The following is an 18450-nucleotide window of genomic DNA, read 5'->3' as shown; positions in this document are numbered from 1 at the left end:
CTGGATGGACAAACAAATGTAAACCCACCTCTCCAACCCACCCCCCCCACCCCACTTCTCCATTTTTGTCTCTGTTTCTATTCTTCCCGCAGGCCACAGGCCCGGGTCCGCCGATTACAGCCGAAACACCTCTAGCAGCAGTTCTCCGGTCAACTCCAAAGGTATGTGAGATCCCCCTACAAAAGTCCTCTCTTACTATTGAACATGGTTCTCAAATAGCAGGCCAACATCACTGTATGGAGGAAATCACTTGGTCAGCTGCGACAGTTGATACAAATATAGTACTTGGAAAGCATTCATACATGTGAAGCTCAGCAATTACACACTCCTAAAAGGGACTCTTCAGCCAGATTAGCAAAAACCCCTTCTGATTATGTATTCTGAAGGTGGCTAGAGCTTCTGATCATGTATTTAGAATGGTTTTGATCACCATCTCTGAAACTTATCCCCAAAGCAAAACAAATTCTAAACATTCCCCTATCTTTTGGATAAGTCTTTTCCTAGTCTGACCAGAGTGCCTCTTTGCCAATTGTTCCAGGATCTTTGCCAAGATTGTTCCAATCTTGGTATTTAAGTAACTGTAAGAGTTCATTAATACTTGGTTAAGCATGAGGAAGGAAAAGAACAGTTCAAGAAACTGACTCAAGTTTACTTAAATTTGCCTCATGTTTGTATGTTGCTGCATGTAGTATGCTTTTAAACGTAAGGTTTTGGCTGTTCTTTGATGTGTAAATAGGAAGTGTGTGTGGTTGAGATGGAAAGATCCTCAGATGCAATCTCCCATGGTTTCCCTTTCGCAGACTTTCACACAACAGCAGCGCCTTGGTTGGCCTAGCATTGAGCTTTTATTCTTTTTAACCAGTATCTGGTTATTTTTAGTATCCATTGATTTTAGCCTATATAGGCTTTTAGTTCTAAATGGGCGGAGTGTGTACATTTTAATAAAACTTAATTTAAATTAAGACCCATTTGAGGTCAATTTGGTCAAACCTTTATTTGTTTCTTTGGTCTGATTTGGTAAGGAGGGTAAGGACTTAACACAGTAAGGAAGGAAGGAAAGGACTCCGATACACCACCTCTTTTCAAACTGCCGCCAATAGAGCACTGCTGGGCAGCCGACATGCAGGAAAGCACTCTGACGCACCAGTTAAGACACCTGTGCCAGCCAACATCGCTCAAGATAAGGGGTTGGGGGAAGAGAGTGCCATCTACCCACTCGGAGAGAGCATGGCCAATTGTGCTTTCTTGGACTTGGATTCTTGGACGCTGATGACAAAGTGGCATGGCTCGGGATTCTGACTCGCAAATCCCAGGTCATAGTGGTAGCACATTTGACCGTTGAGCCACTCAGAGCCCCTGAACACTCATTTTTAAACTATGCTCAAGTAAATGCAGTTTTTCTCTATTTTATGGCACCTTCAAGAAGCAAAAAACATTCAGTAGCACAACAGTTTGTCTGGGGTTTCAGGTCGGATGAACTAATGAGCTCACATGACTTCATCTTCTACATAAGATGTGATGGTTTCACAGAGGAAACTTATTTTCACTCTTTCTAAACCTGGCTAACATTAGCCAGTGTCGTTAACAGTCTTCTGTCATGTCCTTAACGATGTGCCCATGGCTGTGTGCTCGCATTAAGACACTTTTTTGTTTCAGAGCAGCAAAGTAGAGCTGGGCAGTATTCTGATATTTTATTGTATTGTGATGAATTTCGTTATTATGATAAACAGTATTATCTGTATGCTAAAAAAAAAAAAAATAGGGATATTGTTGTGTTTATTAAACACTGATCAGCTGCAGGTTTCATTACAAACATAAGTTCATTAATTAAACTGATTTAATTAGATAAAGTGCAGCAGATGTTGAATATAAATCACTCAGTTCAGTTCGGGGGAGTATCTGAACAGTAGTTTATAAGAATTTGTTGTTACTGATGAATTTAGTCTTTGATTCCATGTATTTTAATAAATATAGTATATCACAAAAAACTGTATTTAAATATTGCTATATAGTATTTTTACCATATCACCCAGCCCTACAGAGAAGTGTAACACAGTTTACCATTTTTGTTAAAATGGTAGATTTAAGGTCAGTCTGTCAGTCGGCAGTCTCGCTTTAGCTTAGTCCTGGGTTGCTTCTTCAGGTTGATGTCATTTCATACACAACAATTTTTGTTCAGTTTAGTTCTGTTGGAATTGAGGTTGTGCAAGCCATATGAGACACCTCTGATGATTCTTAATGGATCACGTTAGTCATAACAAAAAGACAAAGATAAAATCATTTTTGGAGAACAACCAGCACCGCATGGCAGACAGATAACATCTGTCAACCATATTTAACCATATATTTGTGTCTGAAGCATCAAATGCGCCTACATACAACATGGGGCACTGCCACAAACTCTTATCTCTCTCACACTCACTCACACACACGCACACGCGCACACACACACAGCCACTGGCAGTGAAAGTGAGCAGTTATTAATTCATGCCTTCTTTTGGAAGTGTAGTGCTGTTTTCCTTTATCAGTTTTGAGTGTGTTTGTTTCTTCACGAAAAAAAAGGAATTTGAATTTTACAGGATGGATTTTAGGCTAAAGAATAAGTGAAGGTTTATTGCCAATCTTTTACTAAACTGTCAATCAATGTATTTTCAATCTGAAATTGTCTGTTTGTTGCTTATGTTGTTGTTTTGTGTGTGTGTGTGTGTGTGTGTGTGTGTGTGTGTGTGTGTGTGTGTGTGTGTGTGTGTGCTGTAGACTCTCTGGAGCGTCTCCATGGCCGTTCAGCCAGTCTGTCCAGTGATGATGTGGTTGGACTCAGTCATGAAGGTTCCCGTCTCAGTCAGTCCTCCCTGCTGCCTCGGAGCTCCACCTTGCCCTGCGAGACTCCACCCACTCAGCGTTCCACCCTGCGCCCCGTCCGCATCCGCCCTGCCTCACCAGGCAGTGAGATGGTGACCCTGGAGGAGTTCCTGCAGGAAAGCAATGTCCTCTCACCCCCTACTGTAAGAACACACACTAGGACATAAGTGATTATTGTTAAGTGAAGTGGAAAAGTCTCTCTATCTCTCTTATTGTCTCTGTCTTAAGCATTAAGATGTAGACTTCTAGTAAATAATACCAATGGTACCCTAGTAATGCCAAAGAACACAATTGGCCACATTCTGGGTGGGTAGGATGATTATCTATCTCCTCCATTACTCTTCCTGATGCTAGTTAATGTGGTGTCTGTTAGCTGATGTAACAGGTCTGGAGTTAGCGCTCTCCTCAGAGACAATGGCTCACTGCATGTGATGAATCTTTACATAAGTGAAAGTACTGTGGTACTGTGTCTCTGGCCCTGTTTGTGTGTGCCCACTGGGTGTTCAAAGCTCTATGGTGTCCCTTTTTTGATTATTTTTTTTATTTCCTGCACCTCCTATGAGCATTTGCTACATCCCTCATGTAAGTCTGAATCAGATCGCACTATTGTGAAGACAGTTACCCATGTTTCACTGTGATCCTGTGATGTTCCTCACATATGTGCCGACCACTTATCCATTTAAGCTGTAGCACAAAGAAAAAAGCAGCACCTGTTAAACTCTGCATCGTGGCAACTGTGGCATTGTCACAGTTGACAATGCCACAATTGAAGAGACGTGAGTGAAGCCCGATTCTGTGATGCCTCGAACACATTCATTTTACACTGATATGAATTTACTTATGTTTTTAAAATTTCCTTTAAAACATCAATTGGAGTGAACGGGAATGGATTAGCAAAAGAGTTTGTACCCTAAAAGGTCCTTTTTTTTCCCCTGAGAAAGTATTTGTGTATTTTCCACTCTTGCCTTAGACTGCCTTAGACTAGCATCAGTTGCTAAGCACAACTGTTGTTGCCAGGACTTCATTGCCTGTAGAATGAAACGTCTGCACTTTATGGCGTCTTTAAGATGGCATTTCATTTACACAGTTAAGGGTCATTAGATGCCCTAGGGCTTAAGATGGTTCTGCCATAAATAATGATGTCTCTGCAGCAGCTTGTTATCTCTGCATTAACATTGCCCTGTCTCAGAGCTGCCTACTAGCAGATCTGCTGTGTGTGGGAAAGAAATTAGTGTGACTTAAGTGTCTTTAGTGGTTTTCAGAATTTTGAAGAATTTAAGAAGGTTTAAAATAACCTCCTCTTTCACACCCCACTATAAAACACAGACTTGACAGATTTAAAAATACACTGGTAGATGCTGTGGTTTTCAGAGCGGTGGCAGCATAGCAACAGGATCTTGAGACAAACTTTTGAAGTTGACTGAAAATCAATAGTGGCTACCTTTTTATGGCCTTTCAGATTGATTTTATCTGATATTTGATGTTTGTTTTGAGCTGCTCTGCGAGACTCTGGCTTAAAGTGCATTGACGTTTTTGTAATTGAAGCCCATTAAGCTAATGTCATTTAGTGCTGAAAAAAATTGTTTACAACCCACAGGCACATGCTCAGGCATCACTGTAGCAGCCGGCAGAGTGAAGTGCACATATCATCTGGCACCATCTCTCACAACATAGCTCTGCATGTGTCTCGCTCTTTCTGTTCTGCTTTCCCACATTTCAGTGTGAAATACTTAACAAGCTGCCTTCCCCGTGCTTTATTTATGTTTTTGAACTGAAGCACATGAAGGAGAATGTGTCTCTGGCTCTCTGTTTATTGTAATTGAGCAAGCGAATACTACAGCAGTGGTCCGAGGATGCGTATGAGACTACAGTTTAAACATTTATCTCTCCTTCTCTTAGGTGCAGACAGGCAGTCGGGAGGACCTAATGGCTGACTATTTCACCAGAGCGGGCCGGCCAGCACCTCTCAGGGACGGAGCCAAAACCCCTACTAGTTACGTCGTCCCCACCGTCAAAACAGATGGCCGGGCCTCCAAACCGGGACAAAGCGTCAAGCCCAGTGTCCGACCCATGGAGGCTTCCACGCCCCCTTCTCAGTCTCAGACACTCCCTAACCGTGGAACCGGGGGCCGTCCCTCACCCCTGCAGCACTCGGGATCGCGTGGAGGTACTGCTTTAAGCGGCGGCAGCAGCAGCTTGAGCCGCACTTTCAGCCTGGCTTCAGCTGACCTTCTCAACTCAAACGGTCCTGACAGCTACCGGGCTGAGGGGGGATCACCAGGTCAGGCCGAAGGTTTGGTGAGGCGGCCCCGGGACAGGCCGCACTCAGCTAGGCCCCTGAGCGGGGATCCCGCCCACCTGACTGTGGACCCCCGGCGCCTTTCCCTGGCTCCACCGAAAGATGAGCCCCTCCTGTCTGCCTCCCCACAAGCTGACTGGGGCTACGGGAACAATGTTGGGCGTCCAGGAGCAACAGCAAACCGCCCTGGGGCTTCCCAGGGCCGCTCAACCCACCAGCATCACCGTGGGGAGGTGGCCATGGTCACCCCGGTGCGGGCCGTCTCCGCCCTCAGGCTGGAGGAGGTGGAGGAGCACCGAGAACCCAGGCATGCTGACACTGGCCCGCTAAAGAAGGCAGACTGTGTCGTAGAGGAGCGGCCGATCAGCACTCCAGCCTCTCCAGACCCCAACAACGACCCGCAGACCGTGTGGTATGAGTATGGCTGCGTCTAAGTCCTGGAGCTCCTCATTAGCATGGCTTTTGCCCGAATGTAGAGGCTCGGATGAGGAATGAATGGAGGAATTCCTTCTTTAGGTGCCTGGACATGCAATGATGCAATTAGATCAATTAATCTGACATTACATGTTGGAAGGAAAAAGCAATTTGGTTTACTTGGGTTCTTAATCTGGGCTTTAGAGGGCGGGGACATTCATTAAAAGAGTTGGTAACGGTTGGGTTATTAGTGAAGTCAGTGCATTAGCACTCCCTCAGAACACTGCAGCCAACTCTGCCCAGAGTGTATTTTGGGCCAGTGATGGTTGTTGACTTTTGCCTGATAAAACTGCAAAGCAAATACATTTAAAAGCTCCCCACAAGCACCCACGAAACCTGTTCAACCAACAAAGCAGACCGCACTTGGCCACTCTCTGCAAGCCCTCCCAGTCCTGTGTTTAGGACTTGTACACAGCTTGGTGAAGGAATGTGTTTGGGAATGGACATGGCTTAAGAATGTATTCTCTTTTTTTTTTTTTTTTTTTTTTTTTTTTTTTCCCCCCCTCTCTCTCCTTCTCATCTCCTTCTCTATCGAACACCATTGATTTCCTGCAGCTCTCTGCGGACAGGCAGGGTCTGCCAGCTCGGGTTCTATTCTGAATGCGCAAATCAAACATTGGGCTTTTGCGTGAGGGACCGCTCCCTGGATAATCACAGAGTAATTACTGTATCCATCTTTAGGAGGCGGAGGGGACAGCACGAGTCCATCATTCAGGCGGCCGCGGCGGGATTGGTTACTGGAAATGGCTCCTTGCTCTCACTCCCTGCTGACAAACCTAGCGCTCAGACTCCTTCCCGCTGCCACGGGTTACCACCTATTTGCTGAGCGGCCATGCTTTTGGCTGTGGCTGTTGCTCTGGGGCATGCAAATGGAAGATAATGAGAGAAGATGATGGAGGGAGAGAGGGAGAGAGAGGGAGAGAGAGGGGGGGGGGCAAAAAGAGCAATGAGATGAAGTTTGGGGGAGTTGTTAAAATGTTGAAGTGATGAATGGTGATTGGGGGGGTGGGGGTGTTTTTGTCCCCCCACATTCGAGGCATTGTCCTCAAGGGCATTTACAGACATGGTGTGTCATCAGGCATTTAACTTTTTTTTTTTTTTTTTTAAACACTGTGGATTTTTTATATGTAAATACGTTGATCAAGCACTATGCCAGCAGGAGAAAGCAGAGTCTAAACTGAGGTCTAAACTGGAGTCTTAACACTGGACGTATTCTCCCCAGCTTTCTGCAGGAGATTGATCAAGAAGCAGTCTTCTATTTGTGTAGGTTTGAAATGATTTTAGTGTTGAGTTAGACTCTACTGTACCAGTAACCCTGCAAAACTGTTTAGAAGTTCTGATGTGCTGGTTTATTTATTGTGTCCCAAATTTAAGGCATTGTGAGCGCATGTCGGAATGAGCCCCTCACTGTTTTCTGTAGTCGTTGGAATGTATGCAGTCGTGACCATTCACTTACAGCACTGTATCATCAAAGCAAGGTTGCCCCAAGTGCACAATTTGCGCAATTTGTAGACTGTGGTGTTTGCAAATACTTAATATAACTCGATTGGTCCACTATTTCATCAGTGGTGCTCCTCATTAGCATAGCTTTTGCCATGATGTAAAGGCTCAAGTGGAAAAGAGATGAAGGAATCTCTCCCATAGGTGCTTAGACGTTGTGCAATTAGCTCAATTAGTCTGACCTTTCACGGGAAGAGGAAAAAGCCCTCTGGTGCACGTGGTGTTTGTCAGAGGTTTAAGAACCAGTCACCTCCACCAAAGGAGTTAGTTAAGGTGAGGTTATTAAGGAGTTCGATACGTTCGATACTCCTTCCTCAGCAGAACCATGTCAGTGCACTTATTTTAATGGGGGCTTTACCCAAAAACAGCTACCCAGTTACCCAATTTAATAACATGCCCCAGTTTCATACACTACTACACAAAGACCTTGATTGTTTCTTGTGAGGTGTGATATTTCTGACTAGTCGCTCAGTAAGGTGTGTGATGACTGTGATCGATTCGAGTGTTTCTGTCCATTTGTATAGAAGAAGCTGTTGTCCAAAAACTGAATTCTTTGTAATAAAGACTTTCTGAATTTACTGTCTGGTTTTTGGTTTTCACATCACACAGAACTTTAGGAGTAGCACAGATTCCTGACACTAGGTTCGCGTACAGCTGTAGGTCAGTCTGGATAAGAGCGTCTGCTCCATACCTAAATGTATTTAAGGGCAGTTGTAGTGGCATTTGGAAAAAGTGTGCAACACAATCATCAGCAAATAAAGGCAGAGCAGTAGTTTGCAGACAGTGATGCTGACTTTTGACCGGGTCCAGCACATAACTGCTTAACTTCACCCCTGGACCAATGAAAGCGGGATTAGAGACGCTAATGGGCCCAACTCCATCCCATCAGCTTCTATTCTACAATGGGTTCAACTAGAGGGTGGAGTTTAACTGTGGGTCTAGCAGAGGGCTTTATTCAAATAGCCAATCAGGTGGCAAACTTCATTAGAGTAGCCAATCACAAAAAAGGAATCAAGTAGTCTATGAAACGTGTGGGTTTCAGATGTCCAACCAGAAGACCGGATTAGAGGACCTCTATTTTAATGGTCAGGATTTAAGTAGCAAATCAAATTGGCATAGTTGTACAGATTATAGTTATCACCCAAAACCCTTGCATCCTCAAAATGACTTTCACAGCAGAGAAAAAAAATCATATCTTAACTTTTAATGAAAGTCAGTGTAGAAAGGTTTTAATCCAGGTCATTTCTAATAGTCCATTCATCAGCACATGTTTTTGAGTGACCGCAATGATAAGTGTGAATGCTACATCCTTCTCTCACATGTGCACTCCTTTGTTCATACACATTTCTTTATGATTATGTACTGATTAAGCTATAATTATATTCAGCCTCATACCAAAAAGATATATATATATATATATATATACATATATATATACATATATATACATACATATATATACACATATACACACATATATATATACACACACATATATATATATATGTGTATATATATGTATATATATATGTATATATATATGTGTGTATATATATATATGTGTGTATATATGTGTATATATGTGTATATATATGTGTATATATGTGTATATATATGTATATATATGTATATGTATATGTGTATGTATATGTATATATATGTATATGTATATATATATATATATATATATATATATATATATATATATGTATATGTATGTATATATATGTATGTATATATATATATATGTATGTGTGTGTGTGTGTGTGTGTGTGTGTGTGTGTGTGTGTGTGTGTGTATATATATATATACTCAGTTTTCTCGTATGAAAGCGTTCTGCTGGCGGAAATGAGGTTTCATCAAGCTCCCACTAAAGAGCTGTGAGTAATACTACAGCTCTCAGCTCTGACAGCGTGAGTGTGAGGAAGAGCTGTAGAGAGAAAGCCCTCACTGAACGAGTGACCTAAGACTGAGTGTTCTCCGCGCCTGTCCAGACACTTCTTCATCTCAGCCCACGTGTTGGAGGGAGACGTTAGCAGAGGAGGTGCTGAAACGCGCGCGCTTCAGCTCCAGCAGCCTGTCACAGCCGGTGGCTCAGCGCGCGCTTCTGGATTGATGGATTTACTGGCGGTTTTATTGCCTCCGCGCGCTTCCCGGAACCACCGCGAAACGTTATCTGTGCAGTGCTGAGCTGCGCGCGGACAGTTTGGCTGGAAGCTGAGAGAGAGGATGGCGATGAAGATGAGGATGAGGATGATGATGGTGACGAAGAAAGTGCGCTTCCTTTCACTTTGACGACTGTTGGACTAGCTGCAGTGCGCTCCTGCTAACATTACGAGACAAGACGAGCTGAAGAGAAACACAGAGAAGGTAAAAGCTCAGACAGAAAAGCTCCAGCTGCTTTATAGCGGAATCGACTTTTTACAGGTTGTTTAAACGTGCTCGCTGTTTCTGTATAATTTATAAATGATAAATATACTGAACAGGGAAATAATCAAAGCGGGGCTTCTGCCCCACCAGTAAGAAGGTCGCTGGTGGCACAGGTATCTCTACAGGTTTTAATTCTTATTGATTTCGGAGTTTTTACTAACTGGGTTTTAGAGACGCAGCCCGAGACGTTTCTTACGTAACTGCTGGACTAGTTCAGAGGCCGTTTATCAACATTTTGGGGGCCTTGAGGCGATATCCTACTGCCACCCCACCCATGCTACTTTGTGTTTAATATAGATTTTCTATATAATGAATTATTATATACAAAATTATTAATATTATTTCATCAATGTTGATACCAGAAAATATATAAAAACTATAAAGACAAAAAACTAAACATAAACTTAAACATATTAACATAAACATATTGTTTTAATGTAACAATTAAATTTCTCAAATATATTTTTTTTAAATAGGGGGTAAAAAAAAGTCAATAGCAGTGTTTTACATTTAGCTTTCCTGAATTTGTATTACAAGCTTATTCCTGGAGGACATATTCCTCAAAACTAAAGTTCACACTAAAGTTGGATGAGTCTTTGGCAGGCGATACATGTTAAAGAGTCTGCTTTCTCAGTATCATATATCTATCTATCTATCTATCTATCTATATATATATATATATATATATATATATATATATATATATATATATATAAGGTTTTTAATATTAAACAGTTGGGCTGGACTAATATGGGAATTTCTGGGGCTGATGGCCATATTTGAAATTTTTCCTGACATTGATAAATGGTAGAATTGGAGCATTAAGAATGTGTAAATGTATTCATACATTTATTTTTGTAGGGAATCATATGCATAACCCTATAAATACATCAAATATCATTCTGAAATATCAGTCAGTGTCTTATGTTGATCTTCTTTTATCTGCCCATACAGACATGACTCTGGCCATCAATGCGCATCCCTATTTAAACACTACTGAGATAAATACTATATCATCTTTTCTTAGGAAGTCATGTTGAAAGCATTGTCTGATTCTGGCATCTTCGAAATCTTTATTTTGAGCTTTCATTATTTTGAACTACTGAATCCCACGTCTATCAGTCTTCTGTGCTTTGAAGCTCACTATATTGTTCAGTGCTGTGAATCTGTGGCTGGCTATGTATGACATATTGCTGGAGAAGTGTAAGGAGTCTTTTGTAAGGAATTCGGGTCTCTTAAGGGAACTATTCCAACGTGCCTGTGCTTTCTTGTGGCTCTGCAGTGTGTGGTATTTTGGCTTGGCTGTGATCAGGCTGTTTGCCCTCAGGCCACAAAGCAGTCCGGTGCTCATGCCATTCACATTCTCTCGTGCCAGTGATCCCAAGTGCACAGTTAAGGATAGATGACTGTGGACCGCAGAATAACAAAAAGAGCCTTTTCCACCCCTCAATTACAGGTCCAATATAACATTTCCAGAAGGAGGAAATTATCTGGAACAGTTGGAGGCAGTTAGTGTCCAGAAGTTTGTAGACACCTGTTCATCCAGCATTTCATCTGAAATCATGGGTATAATTAGAGAGTTGGTCTCCACTTTGCTACAGCAACAGCCTCTACTCTACTAGAAAGGCTGTACACTAGAGGTCGGAACATCACCGACCTTTAAGCCACTGGTACTATGTCTGATAATCAGTTCTAGATCTCAAACACCACATCAGCTCATCCCAGAGGTGCCGAATGGCGCTACATGACTCCTCCAGTGCGGCTGCTCCAGAGTTTTCTGTGTAGATCATACAATACAGCTGGGCGTGTGTCCTTAATGTTGGTTTCCGTTGACCTTAAATAAAGAGTTGATGCTTTTTTTGCATACATCCTCTTGTGCTGTGCTGTGCTCTGCATGCTAAAACCTAAAACCTGGAGACAGCAGTGACATTTGTTTATCTGCAAGCACAAAAGAATAGGATACACTTAGTGGGCGTTGTGGTCATTGGCATTTTCTGTCAGCTCAGTGTTGTGTGGAAACGCCAATTTCAATCTCAATAAGCGAGATGGACTGTCGCATTGTTTGCCTATCTCTGCGACTGCTATTGTCTGCGTTAAGCATGAGTAGGTTTTTCATAGTCTGGACAAGGAAGTGATGCAATGGACTATGGAGTCCTTCATGTTTGATGTCAGCTCTGTTATGAGCTTTTGCTGCAAGCTTGATTAGGCTCTGCAGCCAAGGACACATTGCTGTTCTACTTGACAGCTTTTCATCACATAGGTTGGTAAGAGACTGTGTAGGTGTGACTGATTAGTGTTTTTCCATCAGGATGACAAATGCACAGCGTTACAGTGGACTGCTGCTTGCAAGCAAAATGCTTCTCTGTTTTTTTTTTTTTTAAAATGATCAGTCAGAGATCTGCATTATGACAACAGATGACAACAGATTTCACCATATGCTTTTCTGAAAATATGTTCCTTATTGTTGGACAGTGCTGCATGTTACATTGGTAATTAGTGTAATTAGTCCTATTTAATTGGATGAATTAGTCCTATTTAATTGGATGGAGAGGTAGAGCTTCTGGATAGCAGTAGATTTGTTTTTATCTTTTGTCTATGCGTCAAAATCAGACCAATGTCGAGTTTGGTTTCAGAGCTGCACCAAACCGTGATAAAGGTGGCAGCATAAGCAGCAGCTTTTGAGCACGCTGAGCATCTTCAGATGGTGGGGGAATTCACATCCTCTGCGCCTTTTTATAAATGGAGTTGATGCTTGCGGCCCACTTCAGGTCTCTAGTGAGAAGTTCACAGCTATGGGGTTAGACTAGAGTAGCAGGCATACTTCATAGGGAGACCCTGTGCACACCTGGTCACTTCATACTGTCCAAGGAAGGCTTTCAACTAGATGTTGGAACATTGCTTTGAGGATCTGATTGTATTCGGTGACAAATGTTAGTGAGGTCAGGATGTTTGATGGTTACCGGCCAACCTCATTCTCAACTCATCCCAAAAGTATTGGATGGAGCACCATCATTCCAGAGAACATACTTCCACTGCTCCACAGCTCAGTGCTGTTGGGCCTTACACCCCTCTAGCCCATGTCTGGCATTAGGCATGGTGCTAACATTTTCAGCAATGGGTGCAACGTAAAGTAGCTAAATGCATTCGTTACAAGGGGTGTCTACATACAGTCCACATTTGGACATACAGCATTTCGAAGTTTCTGCTTTACCACCCATACCAGTAGGCTACTGACCACACATAGCTAAAACACATGCGTCTGAGCTCTACTGTGTTATGCAAGATGTCAAAATGTACGGAACTGAAGGCCATCTACAAAGCACAGTCTGCGTAAAAGTCTATGAAGCTTATTTTCTGAACGCCGTCAGTACAGTGATATTTTGAGTGCTGCAGTTAATAAACATGAAAAACCTTTACTTTGCCCCCTCTAGATTTCATGGAGTGATATCTTAGAGACCACACACACAAAGTTGAGTGCATAAGGCTGCACTCAGCACTCCCTCTCTGTGGGCATGATCCACAGCCAGCAGTCTGTCAAGACAAACATGTCTGAGGAGATAATCAACTGCACCATCCAACACCAGATCCACCAGTACCTGTTCTTCAGCACATACATCCTGGTCCTGCTGGTGGGTCTCCCAGCTAACGCATACTCGCTCTACCACGCCTGGCTTCAGCTGAGAGCCCGCAACGAGCTGGGGGTCTACCTCATCAATCTGACAGTGTCTGACCTGCTGTACCTGGCCTCACTGCCCCTCTGGCTACAGTACATCTTCCAGGTAGGCTTGTTTAGAGTCCCTGCTGTTGGCATTTTGACTTTAAGTTGTTTAACCTACAAGAAAACATCATAAAAAAATTGCTCTTCTCTTAACTACTGAATTTTTTTACCAGGGTGACGACTGGCAGTACGGCGAGTGGGTGTGCCAGCTGTGTGGCTTTCTGCTTTACGAAAACATCTATGTCAGCATTGGCTTTCTCTGCTGCATCTCCATCGACCGCTACCTGGCTGTGGTCTACCCGCTGCGCTTCTCCTCCCTCCGCTCCATGAAGGCGGCGGCACTGGCTAGCACCATAGTGTGGCTCAAGGAGCTGGGTATGGGTGTGGTCTTCTTCCGTCACAAGGAACTTAGCAAAGACACATCAAACCATTCTGTGTGCTTCGAACACTATCCAATGCAGTTGTGGGAAAAGCCAGTCAACCATTACCGCTTCTTCGTGGGCTTCTTGTTCCCCTTAGGAATCTTGTCCTTGTCTTATTTCCGAGTGCTGCGGGCCGTGGGCAAGAGTGCTGGAACGCAGACGGCCCAGAAGACCCGCATCAAAAATCTGGTGACTAGCACCATTATCATCTTTCTGGTGTGCTTCTCGCCATACCATGTTTTCCTGCTGGTGCGGACAATCTTCGAGAAGGAGTGCACCTTCATTATTAAAATCTTCAACTACTACCACTTCTCGCTGCTGCTCACCAGCTTGAACTGTGTGGCCGACCCAATGCTCTATTGCTTTGTGAGTGAAAGTGCTCAGCGTGGCATTCAGCAGGCCCTGGAGGCCTGCACCCACATCTTCTGCTGTTGTAAATGCGAGGGCAGATACAGCCCAAACTCCAACGGAGCGACAGCACCCAACGACAACGGGGCAGGCACCACCGTGGTGACACTGCTGCCCCAGGCCAAAACTGAAATCTGAACACCTGTGGTTTCCAACAGGACTATTTTGTTGAACTCCAAGTCGAAAAGGGAAAGGTGCAGCAGAGGATGTTAGCATGGGTTTGCTGGTATGTTCTAGGCTCATCTTTGTTCTGAAACTGAGTGATTTGTGTGGTTATTTTGTGGTGTTTGTGTTGTACTCTCAGGGACTGCTGCCTTGACAATAACTGATGGTTGACATTTGAGGTTTAAGGGAGGAATTGGCCTTGCTGCCCAAGTCTCGTTTTTCAAAACATCAATTCTAAAAACATTTCCAAGACTGAAGCCATCACTAAGCTTAAAGGAAGAAATCTACGAGATGTATGTCTGTGATAGACACTTCAACAAAATACATCCCAATTATGTACAGAACTGACATGAACCTACAGAGACAACAAGAGCTAGCCCTGGAGGCCAGTTAAGTGCATTTCTGCAGCATACTGAGTGAAAGTTACAATGATGAACAGGTGTACAGGACTGGTATGAAAGGCCAGGTCAGTTAAAGGGGGATTTTTTTAAACTTTTTTTTTTATGTTAAAGGCATCATAATTAAATGTTTAAGATTAAATCAGAGCATTTGGATATGAAACGATGTGAGAAAATTGTCATGAGGACTGGTTTTAGACACACTGCTATATAGAACATTTGTGAAAAGGTTTTCTTAATTACTTCATGCATGAATTATTAAATAACTGAGGTGGAACAAACTGCACAAAACAGAACAGGCCAGACTATTATACATCATATGTAATGTGCACCCACAGTGTTTATATGGCAGTTGGATGGGAGTGCATAAATGATGCAGAAACAATAAAAAACAAACAGAATTAGGGTGTTTCTTCACAAATTTAATGGCTGTTCATGCATGATGATCAAGGAAGGAGCCCCAGATTTTAGTGAACTTTTGCTGAGCACCAATTTTACATGAAGGCAAGGCAGGGAAATAATAATAATAATAATAATAATAATAATAATAATAATAATAATTATTATTATAATGATCTAATTAAACTTATTAGAATAAGTTTTTAAAATATTCCTTTTGACTACCACCATGTCAAACATTAATGACAACTACAGAAAATATGATAAGGCTAGTGTGGCAGTACACCATAATGTATGGCGAGATCCTCGTGTCATTTTTATAACCATTTAACCATGCAAAGAAACATTAAGCCAGACAAAGAACCTTTTACCCAGAGAAAGAATCATTTAACCAGCCAAAGAATCATTTAACCAGGCAAAGAATCATTTAACCAGGCAAAAAAGATCATTTACCCAGGCAAAGAATCATTTAACCAGGCAAAGAATCATTTAACCAGGCAAAAAAGATCATTTACCCAGGCAAAGAATCATTTAACCAGGCAAAAAAGATAATTTACCCAGGCAAAGAATCATTTAACCAGGCAAAGAATCATTTAACAAATTCAAACGTTCTTCACCTTTCCTAAAGAACCATTGAAGAACACTGTTTTTAAGGGTGTATTCAACAGAATTGTTCATAGTGGTGATAACAGGAACTAACATAATCACCCATTGTGGGAACCATATGAACTTCAAAAGTGGTGAAGACAGAAAGAAGAAATCCTGGAAGTTCCATCTGCCAGAATGAGGTCCTTGAGGCACAATGCAGCTGTTGTGTCTAATTGTGTGTGTGTGTGTGAGTGTGAGTGTGATGTACGTTGTCCTTCAGCTCAGCAAGATTCACAGAATAAAGTCAACAAAATCACAGAGGGTCATTTTATCTCTGCTGTTTTCTCATTCATGGTATGTTTACACTAAATTATACAGTACATGTTCCTGCATGTCCTGAACTGTATTCATGGTGTTCAGAGTCAACAGTGTATTTTTATACATTCATATTCATATAATGTGACTGAAGGTCACAGTTCAGGTATACTGTGTTGTATGTTTATCAGTGTTTATTCATTGTGGTGCTCAAGCACTATTTAAAGAAAAAAATAACATGTTTATGTTAATCTATAAATTCGGACTTAAATTCAGTTTGTTGTTTGCTGATTCATCCTGTTTCATTCAGAACTGCTCAAACGTCCATGATTACAAACAGCAGTCCTGGCCTTGGATAAACCTGTAGAGTAGATATATACATTTTAAACAATACTAATAACAAACAGTGGTGAACCATGACTATTAGACCCAGAGCTTCAGTTTGGGCCATAAATCTCACAAAACGAGTAGAAGTGCAGAGGCTACATTTTGTTAGCTAGCTTCTCTAAGCTTTTACATGAAGGCAAGACAGGATAACAATAATAATAAGGATCTAATTAGCTAGCTAAGCTTATTAAAATAATAAGTATACCACCAAACACACAAACATTAAGGGCAAGGGCGGTGTTCTGTCGAGTTGTCAGACCTTATCGTGATGTCCTGCTGTAGAGCATATTAATAGACATAGCTGTAGACCTGTCCCACCACAGCGCGCCTTTACAGACAGACATAATTTGAACAGGTAGATGAGATTATATAATGCAGTTAAATCAAACATTTAACATTAAAAATACAATAAAACATTATAAATACCAAACTTTCTGACCGCAATGATGAAATGCAGAAAGTCCAGGTAGGATGAAATTATGGGCGGACCGCCAAGCACATGAATCATGGCGTAATACTGATGGGCCTTGGTGGGAGGGCTCGATGGCAGTAGCTACATTTTGTTAGCTTCGCTAAACTCAGTCAAATAGCCTTAGCGCTAAACTAACCACAATGCACAGTACATGTCTGGCTATTCCAGATTGAAACAAGATAGTTTGAAGCTTGACACGGCACACATTTTATTTTTAAGCTCGAAACATATTAACTTATATTTGACCTTGTTACCCAGTTTATCAGTGTCTCTTTCAGTGAAGAGCACTGGCACAGAGCTGAGGTCCATTTCCAGTCCACTGAGTGAACACCTGAATCGACCACAGCTCGTATTCACAGCCCGAGTGAAGTTTTCCCTCATGAAATGTTCAGTTAGTTGATAATTATGTTGGTGGTTAAGCTAAAACCCTCAGCGGTATCAGCTCTGGTTCTAGTTCTGCTTGTGAACGTCCGAACCAATGGGAGCGCTCGGCCAGCTGATTCTACCTAGAAACAACGCAAAACTGCATCCTGATTGGACAATTTCCTATTTGGCCGGGGTCCAAGTTTAACACTGTGGCCGAGCAAAACTTATGGTTGACATTGTTTTCATGTTATTAATAAATGAAGTGCAATGTAACACTGTCAGGCTAAGTCGGGCTATCAGGACATCTTTCTGATGTATTAAGCCTGAGGTTTTAAGAAGTGATGTAAGTAACGTCTATTAGACGCGTGAGACATACATCATCACTACAAAGCCAGACTTCTGTGGCCTTCTTTGCAGTGGGAGTTGAAAGCTGGCTAAGCTGATATGGTCTGATTATCTGGACAGTTGAGCAACTTTACCCTAAAAAAGAAAAAGAAAAAAACAAACAAACAGCTGTTTTATCATGTGCCACTACCTACGTGCCCTTGCTTGAAGTCTATGTTGAGACACTGCTGGTTAGAATCACAACAAAAGTATTGATTATTATTATTCCACAAGAAAGTAACACACACCATTACTAATCTTATTCAATGACTAGAAACCCATGGTACCTAATGCCCTAATTAAATGGAAAAAATAATATTTGTAGATAATACAGACTATATCAATGCAGACTTATTGCTTTATTTTAACAGATCTGTTGGTGCGGTTAGTTGGAGAGAATTAGGGCCTTTGATACCAAGTATTAAGATTGTTCTACATGCAACCACAAAATCTGACTAGTGGGAAGAAAGGACAGACAATATCAGCATGATTGAATTATGTCTGTTTAGATAACATTAAATACATCTTTGTTAAATAAAAAATGAATAATGAAAGGATATGGACTGCTCTTATTGTTTACTTTGGGAAGCTTAGTTGTTAAAACTAACCCCACCATGCGGAGGCTGTACTTTATTTTATATGTCTTAAAACATTTCCATTTCTTCATATTTTTTCTGTTTTTCACTTTTTGAAACGATTAGTCTCCGTTTTTTTCTTCACATCATATGATAAATTCATGATCAATGGACCAATAGAAATGCTCCAAACGTATTTGGAATAAAATAATATGTTTTTTTGTTTGACAGCAACTGAAATTCACTAATAATTAAAGATTCTTTATGGTGAATCTCTAAAAATAACTT

The 18450-nt window shown here is 41.8% G+C and overlaps 2 protein-coding genes across 2 annotated transcripts in view; both read left to right on the top strand.

Annotated features, from left to right (window-relative positions):
- Nucleotides 1–6546, top strand: part of ccdc88c (coiled-coil domain containing 88C) — a 66588-nt gene extending 60042 nt beyond the window's left edge. Inside the window, exons 28-30 of the mRNA XM_072689574.1 lie at nt 93–161; nt 2758–3005; nt 4762–6546. Coding sequence (XP_072545675.1) covers nt 93–161; nt 2758–3005; nt 4762–5595 — 1151 coding nt within the window. The 3' untranslated portion in view covers nt 5596–6546. The remainder of the gene's footprint in view (nt 1–92; nt 162–2757; nt 3006–4761) is intronic.
- A 2883-nt stretch (nt 6547–9429) lies between these two features.
- On the top strand, nt 9430–15186 carry gpr68 (G protein-coupled receptor 68). The gene is made up of 3 exons (XM_072690448.1): nt 9430–9505; nt 12997–13344; nt 13457–15186. Exons 2-3 carry the CDS (start codon nt 13078–13080, stop codon nt 14249–14251), a joined length of 1062 nt encoding a protein of 353 aa, XP_072546549.1. The 5' UTR covers nt 9430–9505; nt 12997–13077; the 3' UTR covers nt 14252–15186.
- The last annotated feature ends 3264 nt before the right edge of the window (nt 15187–18450 follow it).

The sequence above is a fragment of the Salminus brasiliensis genome, chromosome 10, assembly GCF_030463535.1.
Source record: "Salminus brasiliensis chromosome 10, fSalBra1.hap2, whole genome shotgun sequence".
NCBI lineage: Eukaryota > Metazoa > Chordata > Actinopteri > Characiformes > Bryconidae > Salminus > Salminus brasiliensis.
The sequence above is the reverse complement of the archived record's forward strand: the minus strand, read 5'-3'. Positions and strand labels throughout refer to the sequence as shown.

What these genes read in the sequence shown, in the direction of transcription:
- gpr68 (XM_072690448.1), top strand. Translation starts at nt 13,078, where the DNA reads ATGATCCACAGCCAGCAGTCTGTCAAGACAAACATGTCTGAGGAGATA. An exon ending in GGCTACAGTACATCTTCCAG is followed by an intron (nt 13,345 to 13,456) that starts GTAGGCTTGTTT and finishes TTTTTTTACCAG; the next exon opens with GGTGACGACTGGCAGTACGG.